The 21,556-nt window shown below is 46.3% G+C and overlaps 1 protein-coding gene across 6 annotated transcripts in view; it reads left to right on the top strand.

The window, feature by feature from the left end:
- AHI1 (Abelson helper integration site 1) overlaps positions 1-21,556 on the top strand; it is a 404,344-nt gene that overhangs the window by 265,272 nt on the left and 117,516 nt on the right. For all 6 annotated transcript variants that reach the window (XM_088452390.1, XM_088452372.1, XM_088452409.1 and 3 more), the window contains one exon: positions 15,303-15,361. In XM_088452390.1, coding sequence (XP_088308516.1) covers positions 15,303-15,361 — 59 coding nt within the window. The remainder of the gene's footprint in view (positions 1-15,302; positions 15,362-21,556) is intronic.

Genomic DNA, 21,556 nt, shown 5'->3' with positions numbered 1-21,556 from the left:
AGTGGCACCAAAAGGCGCTCTGTGCTAGCGAGTCACACGGTGCACCCGCGTTGTGTAACGTGACTTGAAACACACGGAGAATAGATGTATGTGGACACATCTGTATATAGAGGAATGGGCACTTTGTGTCCTGTCACCCCCACCACCCCAAAATTGCTTCAATACACATGTGGGTACCAGAGAGGAGAGACTTCCAGTGGTAGGGAGCAACGCAGGCACACTCTTGAAAGCGCAGTGTACAGTGTGTTAGGCTGCATCATTATTTTACAACATAAGATAGTGACCAAGAAGGAGGTTGTTAATGTTAAATCTAAATTGTTATTGTATCATGATTAATTAAATGTATTAAAACAACAATACATGTTATGTGCTATATATCTGTTTAGTTCACTTGTGTTTTTGGAATGCTCACTTTTGTGGCTGTCATAGAGTTTCCTGGCAGTGTTTTCTCTAAATTAGTGTCCTCCACTCAGCATAAACAAGATGGAAATTGGGGCAGGAGGTACACAGTGGCTATTGTGGCTACACATCAGATGCAAATTTTATAGATGATCTGTATTTTCCATAATCTGTTGGTTTTTGGAAGAATATTTTTTGCCAGTATGAGCTTTCAGTCTTCGTTTAGTGCTGGGAGAATTGTTTTATATGTTTGATTTCACTTGGAGATGAGACATTTTGAAACCTTCAGAGAACTGCACAGTTGGTCATTCTTCTTGTAATAAGAGGTTTTTTTTGCATCACATTTATTTTTGAAATCCTAATGCAGCATTTTGTAGCTTTAGTTTATTTTTACATACAATTTACAGAAAATTATTTATTATCTTGTAACCTCAAGTAGGTTTTGATGAACTCTAATCGCATTAAGGAAGACTATTATCAAAATGTATGGATATTACATTATATATAGTGGAATTAAATGTCACTAAAGTTTACTATTTATTAGGAAAAAAAACATTGTTTGAATTCCAGTATAATTTTGTTACAATGGGCTACTTTATCTTTATGGTGGGTATTTTGATTTTATAATCTATAGGTTTTTAATGTGATCCCTAAAAAGGTAAGTAGTGAAGATTACTATGGATTTTCTGTCTCTTACGAATCAGTCCAGTGTGTGTACGTACCTGGTCCAGGGTACTGGTCTTCTAGGTAATATTGGTTGGCCTTTGAGATTGCACTCGTATAGGAGATGTACTGGTCACAATCAGCCTATAACCACGAGTGGCATATGTCAGTGTCCTTGTCACCACTTCAGTGAGCTATGCTCTAGTGACCCTATCACTATACCAGTTTTCCTGTCTGCGCATCGGTCCATGGAAGATACCTAGCGGTAAGACGTTTTGGTGAGAGCATACCTGGATGGAAGCTATGTGGGCCACCAGCTTTGCTAAAGCCGTAAGTGGTGGCAGAGGTCTCTTCTTTGTAAACTCTGATCAGCCCAGCCTGGGATATCATCTCACTCTTAAAGCAGGCAGCTATTTAAACAGAATACATACGATTGACCAGCGGTCAGAAGACTGACGGCGGCATCCTGATGTTCAGGATCTTGACAGGGGTAAGTAAGTAGTCTAACTCTCCTCCGGTGGTGCCTAACCCTAACCTCCCCTAGGTGGTCCCTAACCCTAACCCCCCCCCCCCCCATTGCCACACCGTAAACCTAACCTTCCCAGGTGGTCCTTAACCCTAACACTAGCCACCCTGGGAGGTCCCTAAACCTAACCCCCCCATCCCCAGGCCAACCCTAACCCACACACTTACCTTAGGGATGTCGATGTTGGTATCTTGATTTCTTCGGGATGGCGGCGTCGGCATTCTGACGGGCATTGGGATTCAGACCTCCCATCCGGCAGCATCCTGACTGCCTCCTATTTAAACTTCATGAGCTGCCAGTCTAGTGTCAGATGTTTGTCTCATGTAACTGCATTGGATACTCCACACCAGCGCCATAACTGGGTGTTACGGCACCCTGTGCCAGCCACGCATCCCTGAGCACATGTCATACTAAGTGTGTGGGATCACCATTGTCTGGATAACAGCAGTGCCCGAAGAATCCAGAGGACAGTGCGGGTGGCACCACAGCAGTGATATTAGCTGTAACCTGCTAACCAGATGCAGGGACCCTGGTGCATGGTCAGTGCCACACACAAGGCCCTGTGCTCGGTGCGGCAGCCCAGCTGGTACACCCCTAATTACAGCCCTGCTCCACACACACTCCAGTGTACCATGCTCAAGTGTTCTAAACCTCACCGTGTGCTGTACTACCGATTTCATCTCACTGTGCTCCATTTTTCTCTACTGCACCATCCTGTGCTATGCTCCTGCAACTCAGTAAGATGCTTGTGTGTTATGTTCCATCAGTCCTGTAGTGCCTTTGAGTACTGCACTCCAGTAACCCAAATTGCCCCAACCTGTGCTGTGCACTTGAATCTCAATCAAACAACTGTGTGCACTGTTTCGAGAGATCGTATGAAGAAACTGCAGAGCTGCCGGGAAGAGTTTCAAGGGAAATCGTACACATCGGCTGATTGTGTGCAGATCGCTATGTTGGTGGGCACCTTAACTCCATCACAGTGTATTGCACTCCAGTATTTCAAACCACCATCCTGAGACCTTATTAAATATCAGTGTGCAATGCTCCAGTACTGTGTGTTTTCTTTCTATCCAGCTGTTTCTTAGTACCTCATAACTCTCTCTGGTGCTTCTCTTCTATTTTCCCTAAAGTCACGTCTAGTGTTTGCATGGGAGGCCGCTGTAACTGCAGCAGAATCCAAAGGTTGGGGTCCCCGGCGAAGACCAGTGCCGTTAGACTCTGTGCTTCAGTAAAGCAGTGTCAAACCAACTTTGATCAAATTAAGGGCCTGATTCAGACTTGGGAATAGAGAGAGATATCTCTCTCAACTGATCATCTTGGTGAAACCATGCTGCAATGCAGGTGGGGCAGATTTAAAATGTGCAGAGAGATTTAGATTTGGGAGGAGTGTTTTCAAACTGATATCTAAATTGTAAAGTAATAATAAAGCTGTGCAGTATTTGTGGGTTACATGCAAAAGTAGCCAGTATTTACCCCACATGTAAAAAAATGTATGTATTTACACCCCTTGCATTGCAATATGGTTTGTTCAGATTCACAGATGAGAGAGATATATCTCTCTATTCCCAAGTCTGAATCAGGCCCTAATTCCACACATTCCAGAGTCAGTCTGACAGTATTGTAATCACTACTCTGTATTTCTACTTCAGGATCTATAGAAGGTCCACAGTGTGACCTTGGGGTATAGGTCATGCAGATTCTTCCGGGCACCTTACGCAGTAAAATTCTCTCCCAGGATGCAATGGGTCTCACCCCACCCCCGGGCCAGAGGCTCCTCAGTTTCATTGGGTGCCCGGCTGGAGTCGGGTCACTGAGCACGTAGTGGGGCTGTTACAAACAGCCCCTGAAGTATGAAGATTAGAAGAATACTTTTCTTCTAGTGCGGACAGTCCAGTGGAAGTTCGCACTGCTGCGTGTTCACCCCGCTGGCGCTGTACTGTACTGTACTGATTCGGGGATCTTGACGGGCCTCTGGGGTCTTGGCTAGCAGGGACCCCGGAGGATCCCTAGACTGCGGCCGGACGCTACGGGGCAGTAGGTAAGTGACACGCACCGTGTTGGTGTGCGCCAAATTGCAGTCTTTTACCTCCAGGGCTTGGGACTCCCTGGGGTTGACAGCGTGTGGAGCCAGGCACTGATTCCTGCGCTTCCACAAAGCCGCCTGGGACAGTGGGCTGGAGTTTTGCGGGAACGCTCCAGTATCCTAGGGGTTAATCGCTGGCCAGTGGAGGCAGCCTTCCCTGTTTTACAGCCGTCTCCTCCCCGCTGTACAGTGCGCCTTTCCACTGTTGTCTGGCTGGGCTGTGACAGCTTCCTTCTTCCGGCTCCACCCCCCCTGAGTTTTTCCGGCGGCCATCTCTTCTGGCTGGTTGTCGCATATCTCGGCGGGCAGTGCGGAGTCCGGGTCCCCCTACATACCTCTCCTCCTGTTGGTGGTCAGTGTATGTAGCGCTACTAGATGCCAAGTCTGTGTAGTTGACCAGTAAGTGCCATTAAGTTCAGGTATTGTTATTATTCTGCATTGTCTGTGACTGTATACTAGCGCTGTCTGTATGAGTTTTTTTCTGTACTGTCATCCATTTGGCCATCCTTGTACTTATTCTGCTATTCTGAGCCATAGCACTGGTGTTGTGCGGGTGCAGCCAAAGTCGCAGTCTGTGACTTAAAGAGTGGTATCCCCTTCACTATGTCTGGCAGTGAGAGTGATATGCCTAATTTGGATCCTACTAAACTTTTCTGTAAAAATTGTACAGCTGTGTTAGGAGCGGGGGACATAGCCTCTGAGGAGTTATGTTTGCGGTGTTATACCCCTCCAGATCCCTCTACGTCTTCTGCCGCTCAGCAGGAGCCGCCATGGTAGTGCTTTGCAAAAGCACTAACGGCCATTGCGGGGTGTTTGGCAGGACCTCCTGTGTTTCCACAGTTTTGGTTTCAACAGCAGCACCTTTTGCCAGCGCAGAACCTGCTGCAACCATCTACACCCATGCAGGTGTTGCCTCCCCAGTGGGTTACTGCATTTCCCGCTAAGTTACAAAATGCAACTGAGGTATGGCAGAGTGACGCACCCATCAGCAGACCGGCTAAAAGGGTCTTGCTGTCATCGCAATCTACTGTGTGGGATGAAGATGATGTGTCATCTGATAGACTGCTCACGGATGAGTCTGCCTCTGAGCCCCCTCCTCAGGAGGCAGAGGGCAAGTCAAAAATATATATTCCAGGTCTGATGCAGGCTGTGAGGGCAGCCCTGATCATTGAGGAGGATGAGCCTCCTGCGCCTAAATCTAGGCATGCATATTTCATGGAAGAAAAGGTGACTGAGGCTATATTCCCGTTGTCTGACCAACTGGTGAATCACTTGGAAGTAGCATAGAAAACGCCAGGGAAGCGTTATCAGCCGCAGAAGCGTCTAGCCTCAGCTTATCCTTTTGCTGAGAATTATTTTTCCAAGTGGGAGACTCCACCGGTGGTGGATTCCCATGTCACGCACTTGGTAAAAAGTGCGACGCTACCTATGCCTGCCATGTTGTCCCTGAAGGATTCTACAGATAGGAAGGTAGAGGTCTGCCTTAAATCTGTTTACTCCCTTTCGGGGGCTGCGTGCAGACCAGCATCTGTGGGTGGCTCGGGCTATGAAATGTTGGGCTAACAGCCTGGAAACATCCTTAGCCCCAAATGCTACCAGAGAACAGCTGAATCTTGTGGGAAACCTCCGAGATTCTGCTACCTACATAAATGAGGCAGCGTTGGATGTTAGCTTACTAAATGCCAGGATTTCCTCGGCAGGCATTGCGGCTCGCTGCTCTCTGTGGCTCCTTTCTTGGAGGGCTGATGCGGAATCCAAGAAGTGGTTGGAGTGTTTGCCTTATGACGGTAAAGTCTTGTTTGACCCTGATTTGGAAAAGATTGTGATTACCTTAGCAGCAACTAAGTCGGCTTGTCTGCCTTTTGCTCCAGCCTCTTCGGGGGCTCGGACTCCGTCCTTTCGGACCTATCAGGCTCCAGATAAGGCTAGAACTCAGTCCTTTCCCAGGCCATCCACTGCCAAGAAATCTGCCAGGCCTGAGAAGCAGCCTTGGATTACCAGATGTCCGGCTGCCAAGCCTGATGACAAGCCCTCCACTTGATGGGATGAGCCTTCTCCTGGGGGACCCTAGGGTGGGAGGCCGACTTCTTCAGTTTGCCTAGTGCTAGTGTCAGACTACCACGGATTCCTGGGTGATGGAAGTGGCCTCTCTGGGGTATGCCCTCTCCTTCTGCAGAAGGCCTCCCCATCAGTTCTATTGCACAGGACTTCCAAAAAGAACGGACTAGGCCTTGGCTATTCAAGAGGGTGGTACAATCCATGCTGCAGGCAGGGGTCATTGTACTGGTACCGATGTCCCAAAGGGGCACAGGTTGTTATTCCAACCTTTTTCTAGTCCAGAAACTAAACAGTTCTTACCGTCCTATCCTCAATCTCAAGTCCCTGAACAAATTCCTCAGGGTACCCAGGTTCAGGATGGAAACCCTGCGCTCAATTATACTGGCTATGGAACCTGGGGGTATCTCTGGATATTTAGGATGCATACCTGCATATTCCAATTGCTTCAACTCACCAACGTTTTCTCAGGTTTGCTGTGTGACAACAACATTTCCAGTTTTGGGCTCTGCTGTTTGGCCTTTCAGCTGCACCTCGGGTGTTTACAAAAGTCATGGCAGTAATGGCAGCCCATCTGCGTCTGCAGGGGATCCGCCTGTTACCATACTTGGACTACCTCTTACTACTAGCAGGGTCCCCATTGGTGCTTAACCACCACCTACAGCTAATGATATCTGTGCTCCAGGTACACAGGTGGTTGATCAATTGGAAGAAGTCCTCACTGATTCCATCTAAAGGATGCTTCATCTGGGAGCTTTGTTGGAGTCATAACAGCAAAGTTTTTCAAACGATGGTGCTCACTCTGGAGGTGCGCCTGTCTTTGGCTTGGTGGCTACAGACGGTCCACCTCACCAGGGAGCATCCCTTTTGGATCTCGGACTGGGTCCTTCTGACAACGGATGCCAGTCTTCGGGGTTGGGGGGCAGTGACAGGTCCACACTCCTTTCAGGGAAGGTGGACCGCAGAGGAATCTGCGCTACCAGTCAACATATTGGAACTTCGGGCAGTTTTCAGGACCCTGCAACAAGCCAGGTTGTTGCTTCACGGAAAGCCCGTGCAAGTGCAGTCAGACAACGCCACGGCGGTGGCTTACCTAAACCGTCAAGGAGGAACCCGAAGTCAGGCGGCAATGACAGAGGTGTCACGAATTCTGACATGGGTGGAAGGCCATCTACCAGCCATATCGGCAGCGTTCATTCAAGGAGTGCTGGATTGGTAGTGGACTTCCTCAGCCATCACGACGTGCATCCCGGGGAATGGTCTCTTTGCCAAGAAGTGTTTCAGCACCTAGTGGACAAGTGGGACCTTCCAGACGTGGACCTCATGGCCTCTCTACTAAATCACAAGCTGCCACAGTACGGGTCCAGGACAAGAGAAGCCAGGGCTCTCTTGGTGGACGCTCTGTCAGTCAAGTGGATCTACCAGTTTCTGTACCTGTTTCCTCCGTTCTCCCTTCTTCCTCGCATTTTTCGAAAGTTCAAGCAAGAGGGAGGCATGGTCCTGCTGGTGGCTTCAGCATGGCCCCGATGCCCCTGGTACTCAAATCTTCAGAGTCTCTCCATCCGAGGTCCTTGCCTCTACCTGGATCTGGGTCATCTGTCTTTGACGGCATTGCTCTTGAGACATCCCTCCTAAGGTCCAAGGGTTTTTCCGACTCTGTGGTTAACACCATGCTCAGAGCACGTAAACCTGCTTCTGTTTAGAAGGTGTTTAGAATTTCCAGAGTTTTGGCTTTCCTGCAGGCGGGTTTGGACCTGGGTCTCCGCCTTGCTTCACTGAAGGTCCATATCTCGGCCCTTTCAGTGTGGTGCTCCTCTTCCTGATATTCGCACCTTCTTTCAAGGGGTCCTTCATATCCAGCCTCCCTTTGTCCCTCCTGTAGCGCCTTGGTATTTGGCTGTTGTCCTTAGGGCCCTCCTTTTGAACCACTGGGCTCAGTGGACCTCAAATGGCTTACTGCCAAGACTGTTTTTCTTCTGGCCATTGCTTCGGCCAGAAGGGTGTCCGATTTGGGGGCTCTCTCTTGTAGTTCCCAAGTTCTCGTTTTTCATCAGGACAGGGCGGTGCTTCGGACTCGTCCTGGTTTCCTTCCAAAGGTGGTCTCTAGTTTCCACATTAATGAGGAAATTATTGTGCCGGCCTTTAAATCTCCAGACCTCTCGGCAGGTGAGGCCTCATTGGATGTGGTATGTGCCCCCCGGATTTATGTGGACCGTACTAGTTCCCTTCGGAAGTCAGACTCCTTATTTGTACTTTATGGTTTTCACAAGAGGGGATACCCGGGCAATAAACAAACTTTGGCTAGATGTCTTCGTATGACTATCTCTGAGGCTTACACTCATGAGGGCCTTTCTGTGCCACCCTCTGTTACTGCCCATTCTACTCGGTCTGTGGGTCCTTCGTGGGAAGCTCATCATGGTGCCTCGGCTGTTCAGCTTTGTAAGACGGCCACATGGTCTTCTATCCAGACCTTTTTGAGGTAATACGCTGATACCTTTGCCACTCAGGATGCTTCCTTCGGGCGACGGATTCTCCTTTCTGCGCAGGAGCGTCCCTGCCCTTGAAGGTACTGCTTTGGGACATTCCCAAGGTCACCCTATGGACCTTCTATGGATCCTGAAGTAGAAAAGTAGAGCTATGGTAAGAACTTACCCTTGTTATCTCTTTTTCTACGAGGTCTATAGGTTCCACAGGGCACCCGCCCTGACGCACCTGTGCTTCAATTTGGCTTCGCTCTGGTCACCAGTTTTCCGTCTCCTGTGTTAGAATGTGATTCTTGAGTGTTCCAGACTTTCTTCTTTCTCTTTTATCCTCCTCCGACCTTCGGCTTGCTTCGTAACTGAGGAGCCTCTGGCCCTGGGGGCGGGGTAAAGGGGGAGACCCGTTGCATCCTGGGAGATAATTTTACTGCGTAGGGTGCCCGGATGCCTCTGCATCACCTATACCCCAAGGTCACCCTATGGACCTGGTAGAAAAAGAGATAACAAGGGTAAATTCTTACCATATCTCTTCTTTTCATCTTCTATGCTCGGTTCCAGTGTCCTTTCAGTATTTCTGCTCTGTGTGACCCGTCATGGCCATTATCCAGTGTTCCAAATAACACTGCAGTGTAGATCCTTGTGCTCAGTTATCCAGTCCAAACCATCACTACTCCAGTGTGCCTGTTGTGCTCTGAAAATCACCTTAACTACATGCCTTGAGCTCCAGGCTTCCAGCTCCTGATACTGAGTGTTCTGCAGTGCCCAATGCTCCAGAGTTACACCCTCTGCTGCTATGTGCTATACAGTACATCTGAAATGTCAACATGTGAAATTCCGACATGCTCAGATTGTTTATGGTTAGGCAGCGGGACGGGAGTGTAATGCTGGGTACACATTATGCGATGTGTATCAAGCACGATATCATAGGCGGCGGGTCCCGGCAGGGGTGTCGGCATCTGCAAGTGCATACACACTTGCCGATGACGCGAGCCACAGCTGACGACGCGCGGGAGAGCGCACATCGTCAGCGACATAGCAAGTACACACTGCCCGGTGTGGACGATATGTCGCCTGATCTTCCAGATCGGACGACATATCATGTAGTGTGCACCCAGCTTTACGGTTAGGGGTGGGGATTAGGTTTAGGTATAGCGTGTCTGCTGGAACTGTTCCACATGTGGCCGCCAGGACCTGGAAGTTGTCTGGAGGATGCCACTGTAGTCGGGACCAGGTAAGACACCAGGGACGGTTTGTCAACATTCTATCATGTTGACATTTCAGCAGTGTTCACATGATGAATGTTGACTTGGTGAATTTCAGCTTAGTAAACCACACCCAGGGGTACATCCTGTACTGGGCTAATTTCTATCCCTTGTAACTACAGTAGTTCCAGAAGCAGAAACAAAACAGTGAAACCATTTAAAAAATTAATAAAATAAGCATCTGCACAAGGTTGACTGATGCTGAATGTAGACAGTCAATAGGCCGACATGGTCGACCATCATTCTGAAGCCTTATTTAGGTAAAATATCGACACTTAACATATCAACACTAAATTGTTTAATTTTTATTTTATATATATATATATATATATATATATATATACACACACACATACAGTGCCTCACCTGCGTCTGGATCACCAGTGTGTGTACTCAGGGCCTGATTCAGAGCCGGACGCTATTTGCGAATGGTCGTTCAGAAAAAGGGGCCGGCTATTTAAATTGAGCACTCGCTCTTTGCGGTCTGTTGATGCCTCTATGTCTGAGCGAGCGAACGAAACATGCGCTCGCTATTTTGTAAAGACGCCCCCTGGCTGTTCGCATCATATGTCATCTCTGCTATTTATTAGATTAATCGAGTACATCGAAAGGCGTCTGAACTGCTCGCAGTGCTTGTGGTAGGTTTTACTTCCCGCAATCATGCGAGCAGTTCAGGCTAAAAGACAACCAAGTGACGTGGTCGATGACGCTGCTTTGTTAATTATGAACTCCCATTAAACGCCCGTTTTGACCATTTGGCACGCCTGCGTTCGGATCTCCACTCCCCGTTTTCAAGCACCTTCCCCTGTTACCACCCACAAACGCCTCATTCTGTCACTCAAATTAGCAGCCCCTCGCTGTTTTGCGAGCACAGAATTTCCGACCGCAATGACTGGTTGGCGCATGCGCATTATGACCCATACGCATGTGCAGATGTGCGATCATCGCTCGGAGCGAACGAGCGCCCGCTTACGAGCGGCTCTGAATCAGGCCCTCAGTACATCATTTGTGTACTGATTTCAAGTATTCTCCTTCAATACTTATCTTGCGTCTAGATCACCAGTGACACTTAAGTGTTTACCCAGAGTATCCTCTGAGTTATTCTTTATTGTATCTTTTACGTGACATTCTCCAGTATATCCTCTACGTGATACTTCCAGTGTATAATTCCAAGTGTATTCTCCAGTGCAATCATTCTTTTCAAACCGACCACCCCTGACGAGGGGACCGCGACCTGCTTTTTGGGCGCAGTGAAGAGACCACATCCCATTTGGAGGGGGTCACTGGTGAAAAACACCTACCAGTTAGACTCCACGCCCCTGGTCAGGTCTCGCCAACACCCGTGGATTAGCCGAGGAGGAGATCTAAATTACTCCCTCCTCGTCAACTGCTGCCTCCCTGCCTAGTCCCTTCGGTTCCCAGTCTTCGGACTAAAAACCTCCAGAGCCAGGTCGTGACATCACATTAATACGACAAATGTAAATAAGGAAGTCGATACTAAAGGTGCATACACACGTAACGATTTTGTAACCAATGATTTTCTGTCAGATTTTCCCTTGAGAAAGTGCACGATTTTTACAACGATGAATGAAAAATTTTCCTTCTCTTAATGAAAATCGTTATGTTGGACAGTCTGAAATGGACGATGAACTACAAACGGGAGCAAACTTGAACGATTATCGGTCATCGTTATAACTAGGGATGTGCAGGCTCGGATAGGTTCGAGTTTGCACGTGGAGTTCGGATTTTTCCCTCCAAAAAAACGGAACTCAGAACGAGGCAAAACGTCATCTTACATGGACGAACATCATCATTCCTGGTCTTTTGTCCAGGAATGATGATGTTCGTCCATGTAAGATGACGTTTTGCCTCGTTCTGAGTTCCGTTTTTTTGGAGGGAAAAATCCGAACTCCACGTGCAAACTCGAACCTATCCGAGCCTGCACATCCCTAGTTATAACTCAGAAACTGAACGATTTTTTTGAACGATAACGACAAATCGTTGAAAAAATCATTACGTGTGTATGCACCTATAGTCCTTATATAACAATTATATGTCGATGGTAGATATGATCCCTCTGTTCTGTTTCCCTCCTTTTGTATGTTTTCTCAGTTCATGTAATAAAAGGAGAGGAGAGAAAAAACACAATGCTGTAGTGCGTCTGGTTCTGTGTGTGATATAACACTACACGGCATACAGAACGTAGGTAAGATGATAGTACTGACATACCTTACTTACAAATAATGTAGCAAGCTCAAACATATAGTGGTATCTTTAATGCAGGAACCAGCAATTCACCCATAAATGTGAAAATGTATGATGGCCTTTTCGTACCATTACTCACAGGATAGATAAAAAATATGCACCCATCAAGGTTTCTTTATAGTCAGAATGGTAACCCCTTTCTATGCCTCTCCAACACACTTAAAGATGAAAGTAATTTGGGCATACCCTTACTCACAATCGATATACGGCTATCGATAAAGGTATCGTTTACTGTTGTAGACGAGATCCAGGTATCCTCTTAAAACCAGGTTTATATACGTAAGAAAAATGTATCCAATACCTCCATCCACAGGAATAAATAAAATGTAATCATACAGATAAAAACATCTCACAAAACAAAAATCCAAAGGCATAAAAAACAAATATGTGGCAGAAAGGTCCCATAGAAGATGTAGAAAAGTGCATGAACCTGGTATTGGCTGTAATGTCCAGACTGTTGTAACTACTACTTTATGTCCAGTGATTAAGTATGTGGTATAAAAGTATATTTCACATATGCTATTAATTATGATAGAATACATTTACCTGTATAAACATAAAGCTATTAATGTTTGTAGTGTAGTATTGAAATAATAGCCCCTAACCTTTTAATATATTCCCATGCTACATTAAATATTTGGTTACTGCTTACGTTGAACACAAATGATGTCAAGCATTTCAAAGCCATAGTTGAGTACATTTATTTGTGTGGTTATGTTCATAATATGACTCATACTGTCACTTTGTAACCTCTTTTGAAATAGTAGTTTGCACATATATTCATTGTAAAAATACTAGTCTCTCAGGGAGAAACCATAAGTACAGAGACGCTCACCGGCTGCATCACTTATCCACCACCTGCGACCACCCCTCGATTGCACTCAGAGCTGGATTAAAGCTTTGAGGGGCCTGAGGCAGTTAAGACTGAGGGACAGGGCCCTAAACCTTGGCACACGGGGATTGGGTTCTAGTGTAGCTGCTGGGCTACACCCTGCCTTGAGAGCACAGTAGGTGAGAGTGTTGAGTGTTTCCTCCCTATCTTTCCTCCCCGTAAGACACTGCTGCTCAAGCGGGGGGACAGTACCGAAAAGCTGGGCTGTCTCCCCAATATGGGAATAGTTGGAGAGTATGCATACATACATAGTCATGCACATACATATATAGTGTTCACTCTATCTCCGGCGGCAGGCAGGGCGACGGAACTAGAGAAGGCACTTCCGTGCGCGCACCTTTAAAAGGGGGCGTGGCCATTCAAAAGGGGCGTTTCTATAAGATGCGTCACCATTTTCGGCACTCTTGGGGGCGTGCCCCCCACTGACGTATACGCCGAGCAGCCCCAAAGCGCTGCTGACAGGGAGAATAGATGCGTCTATTCACCGGCGGTGACTGGGTCACTGCACATTTCCCCACCCGCTAGACACTGCGACCCGCAGGTGAAGACGGCACCCGCAGGCTGTGAGGGCAGGGTGCTTTTTGCCCTCCAGATGGAGAGTAGGACACCGTGCCCCGCTAAAACAGCCTAGCGGTAACGCTACATATATGCAGTCCCACACATCTATACATATAGTCACATTCATGCATACATACACACACTCCTACACATACATAAAATCACACCCTTGTACACATACATACTGTCACACACAATCATACATATATACACATACTGTCATAGAGATGCACACCTATACACATGCATATTTTTTTCACAGACATGTATACAGTTGCACACATACAGACAGACAGTTGCCCTTCCCTGAGTCTCTCTGCTTTATAGTCAGGTCTCCTCCCCTCCTCTCTCCTATGCTGCTGACAGTCCAGTGTAGCCCTGCCCCCTGCTCAGACTCCACCTCCCTTGTCTCTTCTACAGCTGGTAGTGCAGTTCTTCTCTACGCTGCAGATGTGATTAAAGCTTAATCCAGCTCTGATCGCACCACCGAACTTCTGACCAACCCTATGGCTGCGTACAAAGACGCAGTCGCTGGCTGCGACACGCCCCCAGAACGCTTGTGACATGCCCACGTTTTACTAGCCACCCTCGTTACCTCCCATAAATGCATACTGACTGTCGATCACTCTGCGTCCAAATACTTACTATGGCCGCTGTCTATAAACCATTGCGACACATGCGCAGTGTTACCCAGACGCATGCACCATACAAAAAACATCAGCCAACTGCACAAACATTGGCATAGTGTCCACCTCTGACTCCGGCCCTCTGTGTCTGACTCCGCAGTCTCTACATTGCTACCTCATTCCACACAAGCTTTGACAAAGAATAATGCCCAATATTACATCACCAGCTTCCTAAACAAAGTCTGCTAATGAATGAAAAGGATTGCATGATTGACAAATTAACTTATCAACAATGTAGAACAGGGGATGTGAAAAGGAAGGTATGCCAGCACAGAAACCTTTATAGCTTGGTCACTTAGATCAGAAGAAACTTTAAATAAAAATAAAAAAGTTATTAAAAATATATTCCCTTTAGAGGACAGAGTGAGACAGGAAGCAACACTGATTGATGTAGTCAGCATTATGGCCAGGAGCATCCCTACATACACAGTTACGTATAGTTACTTTCTGCTAAAAGAGGATACTTTATTAGTCAAAGTGCAGATCAGTGTGCCTCAAATTGGCATAAAATTCACAATCCTGTTTGACAAATAATCAGTGATCAGTCTAAAGCTGCATACACACATAAAGATTTTCTGTCCAACCATCCAACTAGTTGATTGGTTGGAATGAAAATCTGGTAACGTATGGGAGTAACTGACAATCAGCAATTTGCTCCTGAATGCAAGAAAACAGATGAAAATGGTCGTCAGACAAGTTTGTTAAATGTTTGATCTAAACAATTTGTTCAAACAACAGTTTTTGTCCATTTTCCGGTGTTTGGGAGCAAATTGCTGATTGTCATTTGCTCCCATACGTTACCAGATTTTCATTCCAACCAATCAACTAGTTGGATGGTTGGACAGAAAATCTTTACGTGTGTATGCAGCTTTAGCTGGTGAGATAAGTTGCTCCCTGTACTCATACATGAGGGTTCTAGTGAATCTGCTTTGGTCACAATGAAGTACTGGACCTGATACAGAAATGGATGCAAATGGCATCTCGGCTGCAATCCCATGCAAATGTCACAGCCGCCTAGCTTTTTATTGAGACACCCACTGACATGTTCTCAAGACTGCCGCTTGTGTAAAGGGATACAACCATCGGACACACATCGTTTGATAATCGACCATCTTAGCAACCCTGTGTTCATGCAACCAGAGCCATTTATACTGTGTATGGAATCAGGCTGAGACACCCCCCCCCCCCCCAAAACAGTTGCTAAACACCTGCCTTAGAGCCACCACTCCCCTGTTACCTCCCTCAAACGCTCCCTGACTGTCAATCACACTGCATCCAAATCCTCGCTGCCACCGCCGACGGTAATGCGACGGCATGCACAAACCACCGCTCGACTGCGAAAACATCGACATTGTGTCCACCTCTGAATCAGGCCCACTGTAACTAGATGAAACAGGAGAAACACAAATGCTTATTGTCTTTTCTTTTAACAGGTGGTTTTAGCCCAGTTGGACAAACAATAAGTAGAACGCCATCAATCAGACTGCAAATGGTAAAACCTTTTATTTGTAATTGTAAATAATGCTTATTGTTGATTACATTGATTTGGTTAAAGAAATAAGTGCTTATGCTTGTTTTCACTTTTATGTTTAAACTGTCAGTGACTAGGTCTACAAAAACTTGTAGTGCAGGTCTGTCCAACCTGTGGCTCTCCAGCTGTTGTGACAGCGTGCTTTAGCAACAGATCGGTGGAAGGTATGCTGGGACTTGTAGTTTCACAACAGCTGGAGTGCCACAGGTTTACCATGTCTTTTGTAGTGCATGTTTAGATTTCATATAAAATGTTCAATTATGACATTTATCTCAGCAAGTTCATGTTTATTTGAAATTACACCATTGTGAAATATGCTGTTAACCTATGTATACTGACTAATGGCTACTAATATGTAATTTCCTGTACCCACAAATGAATATGCTTACTTCAAATTTTATTTTGTATATTTGTCATGCTTCAATAAATAAAAAAAAAATTGTTTAAATTATATATGAATTTGAGAGTAGTAATCCCATAAAATAACTTGATTTCTTTAAAAAAAAAAAAAAAAAGAAGATAAATCACTGTTAGGATGTTGATATTTAAAAATTTCCCCTTTTTTCTTTGTGCTGCTGTTAGTCACTCATAATTCTGCGCAGTGTTTTGGACTACCATGGACCCACAATCACATGACACATATTGTGGTCAGAGAGGCTTTAGAACAGAGGTTCTCAAACTCGGTCCTCAGGACCCACACGGTTCACGTTTTCCAGGTCACCCAGCAGGTGCACAGGTGTAGTCATTACCCACTGACACAGGTGGAGCTAATTATTTCACTTGTGATTCTGTAAGGAGACCTGGAAAACATGCACTGTTTGGGGTCCTGAGGACCGAGTTTGAGAACCTGTGCTTTAGAATATCCATCTGAGCTCTGTTTGCACTGTGACATCTTTTTTCTTCTCCCCTCTCCTGTCCGCCATCACATGACATGCTAAGAATCTTTGGGCCTGATTCAGAGATTTGCGCAATGCCTATATTTATGCAGATCAAGTGATTATTAGCCAATGTGCATGCGTGAAAGCCGTACTGTGCTTTGTTTGCGATTGGTTTGTGATTACGCTCACACGGGATTAATTTGCAAAGTGAGTGACAGTCTGCATTTGAGGGAAGTAACGGGAGGTGGCTAGGCAAACACAGGCGTCTCGGGAACATTTAAACTCTGTTTCATGGTCGTGTACAAATTAGCCTTTGCAATCTCTCAGCTTGTCGGGAGAAACTTAGGGGTAAATTTACTAAGAATCGAGTTTGGGTGAGATTGCAATCTCACGTGAGTTTAGGCATGTTTTTCATGTCGCAAATTTACTAAGACAAACTCGAGTGAGTTTGGAAATTAGTTCTCTAATCCAAACTAGGAAGTACTTTACATGAAAAAGATGCAACTCGCAAATTTACTAAAAATCGAGATTACAATCTCGAGTGAGATTGTAGCAAAGTCACTGATAAATTGAAGTTTCAAATAGACCACCTCCTGAGCTGCGAGTTTGCCAGAAACATACACAGATCAGTGTGATATGTGTATGCTTCTGCCTGAATACCTAATATAAAGTGTTTTTATTTTTTTTTTAAATGATGGAGGGTTCCCCCCCCCCCAAAAAAAAAAAAGGCATAACCAGCCCAGGACTTGTCAGTCAGTCCTGCTTCCAAAAATGACAGCAAACAAAACGAGTAGGGTTCCACCGTAATTTAGGAACCAGCACCAGGCTGCAGGGCCAGTCCTGGTTTTAAATATAGGGTTACAAAAAAATACGTAGGGGTCCCCCTATATTTATAACCAGCACCGGACCCAAACCGACTGGAGTGTAATGGCACAGCCAGGAGACCCTATTATCGGGTCTCCAGGGCCAAAGCATTCTCACTCCAAGCCGGTCAGGCCAATCCGGGGACCTCAGGGGAGGTGGGGATCCCCACAAGAAGGGGTCGCCCTCTCCCGAAACCACAGGCTTGGTTTGAAGCCCAGGGCTCTTATCCGCACCCCTGGGCTGTGGGTACGGGGGTAATAAAGTGTCAAATCAAAGTAAACTATTATATTTCAGTGGAACTACAGGTGCCAGCATGCCTGCCCTTTTGCACTTGTGGAACTACAAGTACCAGCAGGCGGCCGGCACCCGTACCCTCACTGTAAAATAAATAGTTAAATAAAGACAGTACACACACCGTATACAGTAAAAGTTTAATACACACACATCAGTCACACATACTTACCTGTACCGGCCGGTCTGTCCTCTTCTCCAAGGAGAAATCCGTGTGCATGGACCTGCAAAAAATATTGTATACTCACCTCCATCCTTGCGCTGGTCTCCGTAGAATCCAGGGGGGTCTTTGCAAAAAAAACAGAGTACGCGATCCATATACTTACCATTAGCGGTGTATGTGTGTGACCACATACACCGCTAACAGGCTCCCGACTGTTCAGTGAGAAATGTCAGGAGCCGTCAGGCAATCAGCAGCGGATCTACAGTTAGCGGCTGCTTATTGGCTCCGGCTCCTGACAGTTCCCACATGGGCTGGTCAGTGTGTCAGGAGCCGGAAGCCAATAAGCAGCCGCTCTACAGTTAACGGCTGCTGATTGGCTTTACCATCGGAATACTCACTTTCAGCTAAACTCACGTCTTAGTACATTAGCGAGTTGAAAAATGGAAAACTCATCCGAGCTTCGGTGAAGTAAAGAGTGTTTAAAAAAAAAAAAAACTCGACCAAACTCGATTCTTAGTAAATTTACCCCATAACGTTTGAGGCAAGTCAGACTTCACTCAGAAGAAAATAATGAGTCTCTCCACTATTAGAACTTCCAATTGGGCTATAGATCTGGATGTTTGTCTTGGTTTTTAATAGTAGGTTTGCGGTCCGTTTGCATGCACTAATTTAAGCCGCCAGGAATAATCTTTATGCTCCATGTATTGTGATGGCTCCCCTTCTCTGGCCAGACGAGAGAGTGTGTTGGAGCCTGTATTGTTTCTTTGTTTCTTCTGCTATGAGCGTGTGGCGGGCATGTAGTCGGGTGCCGAGAGGGGAGGGGAGCGGGTACAAATTTGCCTGGGCTTCCAGAGGGGTCCGGCGGGGGCCCAGGTCCAGTGCTGCCCCCCCTCCCTTCCTCCCTCCATCGCAGCAGCCCAGCACACAGCGTGTGCTGAGCTGCAGTGTGAGATTGCTCGTGGCTGCTAAGCAGTAGCCACAGCAATCTCCTATACCTGAGGGGGGGAGCGATCACACTGATCGTGCCCCCCCTGGCTTTGCGCCGGGCTGAGGGGCTCACAGCGTCCCCTCCCCGGCGCGTAGCGGCGCTGCAAAAGTATGTTTTATTTATTTTTTTTCAAGGGGGTGTGGCCACGCCTCCCACGATTAGGCAATGCCCTCTCTTCACCGGGGCCCCGCGGCGCTCTCTACGCCCCTGCAGGGAGTCACAGATTACCTGGTGATCAGTAGTGTCGGGTGGGCGAAACTGATAGCAGATTCCCTCCAGTAAGTGCTGCAGTCACAAGGTGGGACTGATTAGAGAGTTGAGTGCAGTAACAGGTACCTCTGTATATGAGCAGACACAGGTCCACTGCCTCGTCGTGTTTCTCTGCCTCAATGATATCTGGCAGTTTCCTTAGAGGGGTGCGGTGTCCTGTGGCTGACTGAAGGAGCTTTTATCCATAAAATTCAGGTGTTCAAGTTAGCGGTGTCAGGAATAGAAAGTCCTGTTAACTCTTTGCTTGGCTGCATTAGTAGAAGAAATCTTGACAAAAAAAATCCATTGTCTGTGGATTGGAAGTGCCAGCAGAAATTCTATTCCATAATTTAAAAAGTTTTTCTTAATAGGCTTCTCTCCTCACAACTCCAGTATCCATGGGGCCTAAATCAGCAGTGCATGCAAGTGCACTACTGAACACTGATTCCCGAATATCGTGAATCTCCGCGTGCGCAGGACCCATTCTGTGAGTGTGCAGAATGGGTCCTGCTAAGACGCACGCAAGCCCTTGAATACCTCTGCCTGATTGACAGGCAAAGGTATTTACTGTGTTGATTCATTTGATATGCGACACTTGTATATCTGTGTGCGACTGAGTCTCTCAATCAGCATGCAAAGTGCTAGAATGCAGCAGACACAGCTTTTTACCACCCAAGTTCCGTTTACAGTTTCAGTTGCACACGGATATACAAGTGTCACATATGAATCAGGACAGGCAGAGGCATTTAAGGGGCGGTCCGGAGGTGGCCGGCGTTCCTGGAAATGGGGCTTTCCGGGAGTGGCCAGCCCAGGAACTGCGTGGACGTACACAATCTGCTGGACTTGCAAGCCAATCAGCTTGAGGCTTATTCAGCTGGCCGGCCGGCGCTGGCCCCCATTGCGACCACCGATGGTTGCGATGGGGATCCCAGCCTGCAACCTTCATCGCAGTGCTGGGATCACATGCAGCAGGGGGTGTCATACACCTCTTGCTGCATTTGCATTATTACAAGGATCGAAATTGCTAAGCTGCCTGCATGCAGGTTTGCAATTGTAATCCTTGCTGAATCAGACCCATAGATCACAGTAACAGAATACTATGTTACTTGTAGCTCTTCTATATTAGCTGATTTGTATTTTAGCTTTATTGACCAATATAGCTTTCCAAATGTGAGTAATGTAATCAGACATTACTATTTTCTAAACATTAAAGAATACATATATATAAAAAAGTATTTATAAACACAGGGGATGGGCACTATAGGGCATACAGATGTGTCCTTGCTCATCCAGCCTCAAAACGCCATGCAGTGCGATATCCCGGTGTGAGTGAGCGTCAGGTCCTGTGCAATTCTGCTAGTGTCTGGCTTCTTTTTTTGCCAAAAAGGCGTCTAAGTTGCAATGTGATGTGATTAGGAAGCACCAGGATACTGTCCTGATTCATATGTGACACTTGTATATCCGTGTGCGACTGAAACTGTAAACGGAACTTGGGTGGTAAAAAGCTGTGTCTGCTGCATTCTAGCACTTTGCATGCTGATTGAGAGACTCAGTCGCACACAGATATACAAGTGTCACATATCAAATGAATCAACACAGTCTCCTGGTCTATACTAGATGCATCGCATTGCGGCTTAAACACAAAAAAAATACAAAAAAGACACCTGACGCTAACAGGGTCTCACGGGACCAGGCGTGCCAAGAGGGACTGGTTGGTGCGACTGCAGCAAAGACAAGTTAGGACACATCTGTACAAATCGTTCGATATGTCAGTATGTTCAAATTGAACATCCAGATTTGGTTTATAAAGCATACAGTAACATTGTTCAGTAGCTGCATAGCAGCATGGAAAGTCTTGTAGGCATTTTCCATGTCAGGCATGGCTTCAGGAGCGTATTTATAATGAGTGCAGGGTCCAGTGGGGCCCACACTGCACACCCTGCGCTCATATTAAACTTACTACTCCAGAGTCCCACGTCAGCACCGGTGTCAGTGCTGTAAAAAAAAAATGCCTGGAAAATGGCCGCTGCAGCGCTCAGTGCGCTGCCGGCCACCAGAGAGAGAAGAGGGGGAGCCGGATGGAGACTGCACACACTTGAAACGCCCCTGCATGGTTTCTTTTAAAGAACGATCATTCCTGCAGATTTATAGGTGCATATAGTATATAAGTAAATATATGTGTCGGCTCCCTTATTTTGTCTACATCACAATATATCTTTCTCAATGAAAATGGACATATAAGTGACCCATAACAAAAAAAACAAACATTCAGCTGGCAATTACAATAGAGGAGTTTGGGGCAGTAGCCAGACTCGGGCTAAAAGAAAACCAGTCCACTCCCATTCACACTCAGTAGTGAGGTATAGAATTGACAGATTTTGTTTGTATGTTAGGTAGATGTCTTTGTTTTTTCTGCAGGTACTTATAGCTTGGGGTTTGCTGTGTAAATTGATCTGCTCTACATTGATTATGTGTATTTGAGTTTTGTTTTATTATAAATGTTTTACTCTGCAGTGACTAGGAGATATTTGGGTGGAAGAATATAATTGAAAGGTACAAGACCAGACTAGGCCCCATATTAGTCCATGTTTTATTTCTTTTTCACCATGAAGTTGTTATAATAAATATATATTTTATTTAGGAATCAGGAGAAATCTGAGAAATACAAAATAAAATGGATATATGTTTGACGTCTCTCCAATAGTAACGAGGAGCAGAGGACA

The sequence above is a fragment of the Taudactylus pleione genome, unplaced genomic scaffold (assembly GCF_031769625.1).
Source record: "Taudactylus pleione unplaced genomic scaffold, aTauple2 ptg000006l, whole genome shotgun sequence".
NCBI classification, from domain to species: Eukaryota; Metazoa; Chordata; class Amphibia; order Anura; family Myobatrachidae; genus Taudactylus; species Taudactylus pleione.
The sequence above is the reverse complement of the archived record's forward strand: the minus strand, read 5'-3'. Positions and strand labels throughout refer to the sequence as shown.